A 10,268-nucleotide genomic window follows, 5' to 3' on the forward strand; every position below is an offset into this window, starting at 1 on the left:
TTTTTCGTCTAATTTTGAAGTATCGTGGGCAATTTATTAATTGAAGTTTAAGATTGTGATGACATCTATGGTCCCAAGAATTGAGATTGTCATTTTGAGTTTTATCAACATTTGAAGACCAGACAACTAAGAAATGAATCACTACCCTGAATCCTCTGGATATAAAAGTCAACACCAACTAGTTAAAGGCTTTGAGAGTGTTGATAGATGCTATAACTGCTCTGTGTAAACTTTAAACGTGAATTCTTAGACCCTTACAAACTCAAACCTGAGTAATGTTTTATAAATATGGTTCAACTTTTCCTTTTGAAAAAACTTCAACCCAAGGTTAGCTGACAGTGTTTAGTCTCCTCATTATTTAAGCCTTGCAGCTCCACCTACTCAAGAATAGAGAATCTATGCAGTTTCTCCATTTCAATACACAGAATAGATCTGTCATCAACTTTTCTTGTTTGGATATTAACTATTATGTAAATATTGTTCAGGATAATATTCAGAAGGTCACCATAGTTTGTTATAAATATAAATCTGCGTTTTAAAAAAAACAGATGGGATATAAGCTATATGTAATGCTCTCACCACAGTGGCCTAATTGAAAAAAAATAATCTAAATGTTGGTCTCTTGAAGTCACCTTCTGTTTTATGTTCAGTACTACAAAGTGGCGTGAGTGCATTGCTGTTTTGTATCATTTCTATAGTCAGTGTTTTAAATTTGCTATACAGAAATTATAGCTACTCTTTGTTTAGCTACAGTATTTATTTTTCTGCGTGTTTCATTATTGACTCGTGTTTTTGGTTCCTGTAAAACAAAGTGAATGTTATTTTTTCCTGTCAATTTTTAAAAAATAAAGTTGTAAAAATCATCCTTGATCCCACTTTGATGTTCACTGCTGTAATTATTCTGAAGAGGACTGAAAAGACATACTGATGTTAGACTCCTTTATTTTAAAATAGAATAAATTATCAAATAAATGAAAGTGCTTCATAATGTAATGAGACATCATCAGGACCCAAAGGTGGACAAGAAAACATTCACACGTTGTACACTCAGGTCACATGACAGGATTAAAAAGCTTCCCGTTGGCCTAGTGGAGATCGCAGGCTCAATTCCAGCCTTGACCATTTCCTGCATGTCCTCCCCCACTCTGTACTCCCCACATGTCCTCTCTCTCTCTTCAGCTGTCCTATCCATTAAAAGGTGAAAATGACCAAAAATAACTTAAAAAAAAGAAGCTTCCTAACCTCACATTACCAGTAGTCAAACTGCAGGATGTTTTCTGACGGGAAATTAGATGCATTAAACACTCAAAGGGAATGATTAGAGCAAAAAGTATGAAAAGGTTTCTTCTAACTCAGCAGGAATGAGAAATGAACAAAAGCTAACCTAAAAACAGGTCTTCAACCAGATCTGAACTCCTGCAGGAATCCAGCAGAACCGCTGGGTGATTAAGTGGGATGTGGCTAAAAAACGAAGCAAATGAACAAGTTCTGTAGATATTAACAGCTTTTCATGAATGAAAATGTATCTTTCTGCATGCTAGCCCTTCATACTCTTGTTTTTCTCCAGTCCTTCACTCAGTTGTGGATGGGGATGGTCTGTTTACAGTCAGGACAGGGCTGGTCGGCCCCCGGCAGCCCCACAGGATGCTCTGTCGTAGAGATCAACAATGTGTCCAACGTGATCTCTGTGCATTTGGCTATAAAGCGAATAAAGGGCCGCACATCACCCTCATTGGCTGTGTCTAGAGCTGAGTAATATTCAGCTCTTTGTTCTTTTCGGATTGTGATTGGTGGGTATCGTGCCTGCATGAGCACAAGATTCATGAGCAGACGGGATGTGCGCCCATTGCCATCTACAAATGGGTGCACGTATACCAGTTTGTAATGAGCTAGGGCTGCATACTCCACAGGGTGCAGCTGTAGGGCCTCGTCCGAGTTGAGCCACTGCACCAGCTCCTGCATGTGTCTCTGCAGGTCCTGAGGATGGGGGGGGATGTGGTGGCCCACAAACACCTGGTTGGTGCGCAGCCTGCCGCCCTCCACAGGGTCAACGTAGCCCAGCACCCTGCGGTGAATCTCCAAGATGTCATTAACAGATATGGCTCCTGATCTGGACAACAATGTGGTATTGATGTACTTCATGGCTACGTCCACGCCTATTGCCTCATTCTGCTCCTGTAAGCTCTTCCCTGGGACGGCGTAACGTGTCTCAATGATGTGACGGATCTCAGACAGAGTGAGCGTGCTGCCTTCAATAGCCACTGTGTGGTAGATGTGGTGATAGTAGGTTTCCTCCATCACTCTGCGAAGGGCAGAGTTGCCTTTTGGAATGGACATTAACCTACGCACCTTACTGTCAATGATACTGAAGTAACGCTGGTCAATCTCCTCCACCAAGGGAAGAGTGCGGTCCCTGCTGACCAGAGCCCTCTCATTACACGGTGAGATGGCCAATGCTTTGGTGTAAAGGTGGTCTGCCTGGACAATGTCCTCCTCCTCCAGGATGGTCCCCAGCTCTGTCAGGGCATCCACGAAACCTGGATTCATGCTGAGTGCATGCACAAGCAGCTTGTGAGCCTTCTCCCTCTTCCCCAGTTTCTTCATCTCCTGAGCCTGCTGCAGAGCGGCTTTGGCCTCAAGCTCCATCTCTGAAATCACAGGTGGAGGGAGTGCATCACTGTGAATACAGGTTAAACTGCTATACAGGGCTATTCAACAACATGGCAGAGCAACAGTGACAATATAATGAGATTTTGTGGACCACTTAAGGAAAAAGTAAAAATCTCTATTATGGATCCTTAATGAAGAGTGTATCATTTGTACTTTTTAAATGCAATCAATGACAAGTTGTGCCACTTGTTGTAACTCAGAAGGTTAATAAATTAAATAGGCACACTGAAGGAAATCAACAGGTGGTCCTACTTTACACATGGTACTGAGTTGGACTGTGGATTTAGGGGACAGTTCATCTTTCCTTGTTCATACCTATGCTGGGCTTGGTCCTCTGAGGCAGCAGATCCAGGGCAGTGAAGGGGATAGTGAGGCTGGTGGACTGCACAGCTGGGGTCTGCTGAGGCCCTCCCCACAGCTGGCAGCGAAGCTGGGCAATGCCTTTTAGGGCAGCACAGCACTCGTCCTCCACCCCCACGAGTGGCATCAGGATGGCCACCAGAGAGCCGAGGAGAACACATAACAGCGGGCCCCATCCTCCGAGGAGACGGCCACTGGTGTAGCGCCACACCGTGATAGCAGCCATGATGATCGCAGGTCAAAGCCTCCATTCTCTGGTGTCGCGGCCCCCCATGTACCCCAGCTAAGTGAGCCGAAGAGCGGTGGACAGGAGGGGAAACACGGTTAACATGACAGCTGGAAGTCACAAACACTGCCGCGAAAATTCAGATAAATCACCCAACCTCTGCAGCTCGTATGTTAGCTGAAGTTATCTCCCTGACACGTTTCAGTGACAGTGAGCTGAAACTCTTACACACTGACTAAACTACAGATAAAGCTGCGATTTGTTTGTTCTCGGCGTCAGCACAACTGTGTACAAAATATTCACATAATCAACTTCCTCGGTACGAGCCAACATCGTGGAACGCGATTGGTCAGAACACTATTAAAGACCTGTGCTGATTGGCTTAAAACGCAGCAATACAAGAAATGGTTCGTAGTTCAGTTTGATTGGTGGATTCAGAAACACCGGTTCCTTAAGTTTTATCTTTAAGGAACATATCAACAAAGTCGAGAAGTAACAGAACATATGTACTTAGACATTGATTCGGTAAAGTGTCAGATATCGTTCACGCACACTCAAAATATCCTTCATTGAGCTTGAAAAAAGATATATTGCATAACTTTTATTTATTTCTGTCTCTGTATTTTACCAATTGCCATCTTTATTTTATTTATTTTTCAATTTAATATTATATTATCCAACACTAGTTATGATGCTGTTGTGATTAAAGCAGTTTAGTTTGTGATACTTTTACAACAGCTTTTTTTTCCAACTTTATTTGTAGAAAATTTTGAAACATTTTAGACAGACAGTGAATATACAGCATAAGGTACAAAAAATAAGAATAGGCGTCAGTTGTCACTCTGAATGTCCACACCCTTCCCCACTCACCCCCCATTACAAGGCCATTCAACAATTACGAAAATTAACAGTAAATAATAGAAAATAGATACAGAAAATAAATAACAAATAAGATAATAATGATAAGAAATAAGTGGGATAAAATAGTATTAACTTACAATAGACGTTTTAGCTAAAATAGATAACAAGAGTAAGTTAAGATTGCACATATCAGTCCTCCAACTCCGAGGAGAAATCTAAAGAATGTATATGTTCAAAAGGGATCCCAAGTAACATGAAATGATTTCCCCGTGTAAGCCTAAGCTTCTCAAGCTTCAAATTGTACAGCCACAGATTCAATGATAATGTGAAGGGGAAACAGCTATTTACTTGCTTATACAGCCCAAGATACAATGATGACTGAACATTAAATGTGTAAATTGAGTTTTCCTCATAATGAGCAGGCATTTACAACCCTATTCATTAACAGATGGTTAGAATACTTGTGAAGGGGGTCTATTCTGGTGTTGTAAGGTTACTTTTTACTTTAACCCTAAAGCTGGATTTGCCATTTTAATCACAAACTTCTACCAATCTGACACTTTGTCATCAAAGGGGGCTACACAACCCCAACTCCCATGACTATGCCAGAGCTGTTTTGCTATGATACTCTTCAATACTTAGAAACTGCAACTTTATCACCAGTCATCCCTCCTCAATTGTCTGAATGTAAGTATACTAACAAACAGAAGAGGGCAGCATGCTCTGTAAATGTCACAGTCATGCTACAGAGAATCGTCTGGAGACTGCAGTAGAATTCCTGGCCTGAACTCAGGTCTGGATAAGATATATGGATGCAGTTTGTAAAAGCAGCAAAATTGACATGTTGATATTTAAAACGAGAATGATATATATTCCTTTTTACCTCTCTGTGCTTCCTTTCATGTTTATATCTTAGCTCATTGACAAGCTCCTTTATATAGTGAATTATTATTTTAGTTAAGTTGTATTTATTCTTATTAAAATCTTCTGTAAATAAAATATGCCTGCTTTATTCATAGTGAATTAATCTTTAGGGAAATGATATCCTGCTGGAAACAGCCTGTGTCTATTAGGATTGATTCCTGGCCTTGTGTCAAAGCCAACATTATTAGATACATCCTCAGCAGATGGCAGACTCTTGCCTCTAAATAGCAGATATTCAGCATCGCACCACTAGCAGACAGTCAGAGAGAGTTATGAATGAGCTTCCATGTTGGTGATTTTCAGTGGAATGGAAATGTACTTAGACAGTTTGAAACTTTGGGGTTTTGAATCTGTGAAGTTCTGTTGCATACTGTACTCTCAGTGAGCTGCACACTGACACAGTTTAACACCACAGAGCCCCTCTGTGCTGCTCCGACCCACAGCAGTTTCACCTTGGAGGATGATCGAGCAGCCTGTTCGAGGGTGCTTGAGCTGCATCAGTCCTGTTATTTGAGCACTCACACACTTCTCAAAACAAAGAGGGGACTATAGAGAGTGCAAATGGCCAAGGTAATCTTTAAGATATCTTGTTATAATCTCATTCTCCTCTGAGTTGAATTTGACAATAAACACAGAAAGAGAAGTAGAATGATTAATTAATATACTGCCAATGATAAACTGTGATGAGGAGAGGAGGAACTAACTGCTTGTGGGATTCAGTTACTGTATGTATCTTTGGTTCCAATCAGACACTGCACCAAGACACTTTTATTATTCCTTTGGCATGGACACATTTTTCATTCCATAAAGCTGTAAAAACATGCCTAGAGCTGGTTGTAAAGAGAGGTTTGTAGTTTCCCATTAGTTTTAGTATTATGACAAAAACACAGAAAATAATTAAATCCTCTTATCTCCACTATACATACACTATTTTTGATACACCTTAACAACTCAATTTCCAATATTATATCAATGGTACTGTAATAGAAAATTAGTAGACAGCATGTTTCCCATCTCTGTTGTACATGTACATGTGCTAGTGCATGTTAGGCCTTGAGTGCAGCTATGAGGGAGCATAGAGCAACTCCCTGTGTCTCAGGCCCTCAAGGAAGTACACCCATACATGGTTTAGATCATCTACTGTAATCCCTCCTCTTTCTCTTTTTGACTTCTTCTATATAATATCAGTGCACATTCTCCATTTGGTCACTTTCCTTCGGCACACTTGATGCTCTGTTGAACATTTGACCTTTCTTGCAAGGAATAAATAATTTAAAGACAAACTCACATTTGTATGCAAATGGAAAACCAAAGGTATGTTGGTAACAGATGACCAAACCTGAATTCATGATTTTTGATTAAGGTAAAATAAAGGGTTAAAGGCTCTAAGGGGCTGAGGCCATGATGAGACTTGTGAGTTGTGGGGGAAAAAGCAAAAAGGCAAATGGTAAAAAACAATTTAAAATGTAGATGTAAAAACAAGGTACAAGAAGTTTAACTCTAGTGGTGAAGAAGCTGCAGAGAGGGTGATGTATACAGCAGATAAAAAAAGACTCTACTTCCCTAGGGGATAAAGATATCATCCTCTTTAAACTCTGAGACTCCAGAACCTCACAGAAAGGCTTAGACTGTCAATCTGAGATCGGATATCCAAGGTATCTACCCAAGCTTCTGGCTTAATATTGGCGCTCAGTGTGCATTTGATCAGTAGCATCTTTTATCACATTATCTCAATGTAAAATGATCACCTCATCATAGACTCCAACAGTTTTCTGTAAAGACTCACAAATATTTAAGCATTCAGATCAGTCTCTGTTTATCAAAACAGAACCTGCTGGGACCCAGGAGAACTGGTGATAAAAATGATGATGATCTGTAGTACTCCCTGCAAAGACTTCAGGTTTATGTTTCCTCACTGCATTATGTTTCAGCCTTCGATACGATCAATATTAACCAGCTCTTGGAAGAGCATGTGGTGAAGGCTTGGTGTAGTCACAGAAGTGCTGATTCAATGGAGGGTATCTTGTGGTCAGTAACAGTCCTGAGAGTATTCTTCGATCGCTTTGGTTTGGAGCAACAATCTTTTGACCAATGTGCATCTGTGGCTAATATTTACTGACTTGACATACTGAGAGGTACTCTGCTGTTTTTATTTATCAGAGTCAATCTAGTCCCACAAGGAGCCCTGTAAGTGTGTGTGAAAACAGTTTAAGCCATATGTTTTATGGCTTTCAATGACTTTGCCAAACATGAGAATGAGCATAGTTATGTGAAGCCATCATGGTTATCACACAACAGTATAGTGGATGGATTTGCACATTAATTCAGACTAACTTTTCTTTTAATCTGGTACAACTTGCTCCACATTTAGGTTTAAACTCCAACATATGACAATTTGATTCTGTTTTTAATGCCTACAACTCTATTTTTAGAGTTTAGACTGTGCTGTAATTGAAAAGGACAAACACTTGCAGAATGAGCGACTGATGAAGGAGAAATGGTAGCATGAAATAATCTGTCCTCAGGCCATATTGTGGATAGCATATGCTCACACAAGCTTAAACCTTCAGCTGTGGAAACAGACTCTGTTGTTAAAGTCATCAATGAGTACTAATTCTGTTTTCTCTGTGTTGATGTAATTAAACGCCTCATGTCACTCTGGGATTATTATCAGAGCAAGGCTGTTTCTAGAAAGTGAGGCGTTCACTATCTTTCAAACTTTCTTAAAGTGGACTTTTATCATCTGTATCAGTGTTGGTAAATGACTGTGATTGCAGGGAACATGCATTACAGGCTTTATCATTAATCTGTGTAAAAAAAAAGAAAGATGCTTCCTCTGAACATTTGCAGGTTATGGAGAGCATCTCCACGCTATCTGACATGTGAACTTGAAGCACCCTCCACAGATGACCTGTCACAGACTATTAAAATAACCACATATTTTCTCTACTTGCTGGAACTGTGCTTCAAGAGGTTGAAAATCCATCAGTCTACCTGGAAAAGAAGCGACCTGTCAGAGCAGGAAATAAATCCCTCTGGCACAGACTCCTCTCCTCCTCCCCTGCTGGCTCCTGCTCTCTCTCTCCTCCTCTTTGGGGCTGCAGTCTGCTCGCCTTCTGTCTGAGGAAAGGCTTTGTTCAGGGTGACAGAGCCTGGTGTCAGAGATAGAGGATCTGCTGAAACAGTCAGACAGAGAGAGTGAGGGTGGCCCTCTTTCCCCTCTCAGACTATTGATGGCTTAGAGAGCAGGATGAGGGGTAATATGGATGACTGTCCTCAGCATCCAAAACACCAGGTCTAAATAGAGCATTTTCTCCAATACGAGATCCACAACCTCGCCGGAGGACCTTCCAAATTTGGGATCACTCTGTAATGCTGACTAGATTACAGGCTTTTGCAACAACAAAAATCTGATGTCTCGTCCATCTCTTTTCAACCCAGTTACCTGGTGAGCCTCACAGTGCATGCTGGCTGCTGTCCATACTCAGCGAAGGTCAGACAAAAGAGAGATGTTGCTGCCTAGCTATCCCTGCAGTTTACCTGCACTGGGAGAAGGGATTGTGAAAATGTCCCTTTGAGATGTTTAAGTTTGATCTTGGGGGGACTGTACGATAAGAAGGTAAACTGAGCTGAGTTTGTTGTTTATTATTGATATGATACCCAATTAGTTATAACCAGGGCTACAACTATAACTTTTGATAGTACTAAAATACCTCGTATATCAACAAATCTTTGTTTGGCAACCTCTGGTACTGGAAATTGAAGTGCATGGGAAGTGCTTGAAACTGCAGTAACTAAAGTGTACATTGGAGGCTTGCTGCAAAAGCTAAGGAATCTGCATTATGTCTCATGTCAAAATGCCCAACAGTAGAAGTAAATATGTTCACATCCTGGTTAAAAAAGCGGATTTGAGTTTGTAGCTCATTCAGGTTGAGCATATCCAATGGCATCGGCCATAATGTCTCTTCAGAAACCAACATACATATAAGTATAACGTGTAGGATAGAATAAAGTTAAAATTACAAATACATTGAAAGTCATCGGTTGAGGTATGTGGGCTGACAAAATGTTTCTAGTTAGCACCCTGAATCATTTTATAAGGTTGAAATAGTTTGTAGGTGTTATTCGTACAGTTTAATTTTAAATTCTTAACATCAATTTAAAAAACACAACATGTCAATCCTTTTACAAGCTTCCAACTATGATGACAACCCAGAAAATCCATTCGCTTTTTGAATCAGTTGTGTATACACTAACGTAAATTGAGATAACTTTTAAAATAGCAAATCTTTGTAATCCACCACCTCCTCTCTGTAAAGTGAAAGTCTATCAGCCAGCATATGTTGGATATTGACCTAAAAGGTTATTGAATAAAAGGATATCTGTGAGTTAGTTATAGCAGAAAAGTCTGGCTGGGCTTCAGAGTATCTTACCAGCTACAGCAAACAAAACATATATCCAACAGATGCTTTATTCTGAGGTTGTCTGTTTGAACTGTTAGTTTTCTGCCCCCCGCGCTGCTGCTCAGTCCCTTTGTGAACTCTGCTGAAAACACTGCAAACATTCCCTGCTGCTGCTCCAGTGTCTGTTCTGGCATTTTCTGTATCAGCAGTCCTAACAGCAGTCTGTCCTGTTCATAAGTAAGTCTTTGTGGTACAATCTACTTGAGATGGCTGACTGAAATGACTTCTTTGAGAAAGTCCACATCAGCTACTCCTAAAACAGATCATGGATATGTTCTCATCACCCATGATTTAGAAGTCACTACATCAATGTTAACAACGGATGCTGTTTTCTTCATGACTTCTGGATGCAATTTATTAAATGAATGCACCTGTACCTCTGTTCCTCCCTAATTGTCACAAGCCTTTTCCTGAGCCGTGGCACACTCATGACTGACTGATTAAGGATGAAATATTTGTGCAAAAGACAGGCAGGTTTTTGTTTCTGACCATTTTCCTTGTTGATGGGCTTGATGTGCTCAACACTGTCAGATTTTCCTGTTTGTCTTTGCAGCATATTCCCTCAGACTTAGACCCCCTCCCTCCAGCCCAGTCTCAGGTGCTCCATCAGCTCCTTCAGGAGGGTCACCTGCTGGAGGGCCTCAGGAAGGCCAACAGATGAGTAAATGATCTTGTAGAGAGACAGGAGACAGAAATAATTAGGTCCTCACTGAAGGGGCAGCCATTAGACAGCACCTCCCTCAGGCTCTTCCTGATGTTTCACT

General features: G+C 40.8%; 1 protein-coding gene across 1 annotated transcript; it reads right to left on the reverse strand.

Moving 5' to 3' along the window:
* Positions 1–925: 925 nt before the first annotated feature.
* On the reverse strand, positions 926–3,610 carry ficd (FIC domain protein adenylyltransferase). Its single transcript, XM_034691223.1, has 3 exons — positions 3,414–3,610; positions 2,986–3,313; positions 926–2,648 (listed from the first exon to the last, which is right to left on the reverse strand). The coding sequence occupies exons 2-3, from the start codon at positions 3,254–3,256 to the stop codon at positions 1,576–1,578; spliced, it is 1,344 nt and encodes a 447-aa protein (XP_034547114.1). The 5' UTR covers positions 3,257–3,313; positions 3,414–3,610; the 3' UTR covers positions 926–1,575.
* Positions 3,611–10,268: the final 6,658 nt, after the last annotated feature.

Source organism: Notolabrus celidotus, chromosome 9, assembly GCF_009762535.1.
Source record: "Notolabrus celidotus isolate fNotCel1 chromosome 9, fNotCel1.pri, whole genome shotgun sequence".
NCBI classification, from domain to species: domain Eukaryota; kingdom Metazoa; phylum Chordata; class Actinopteri; order Labriformes; family Labridae; genus Notolabrus; species Notolabrus celidotus.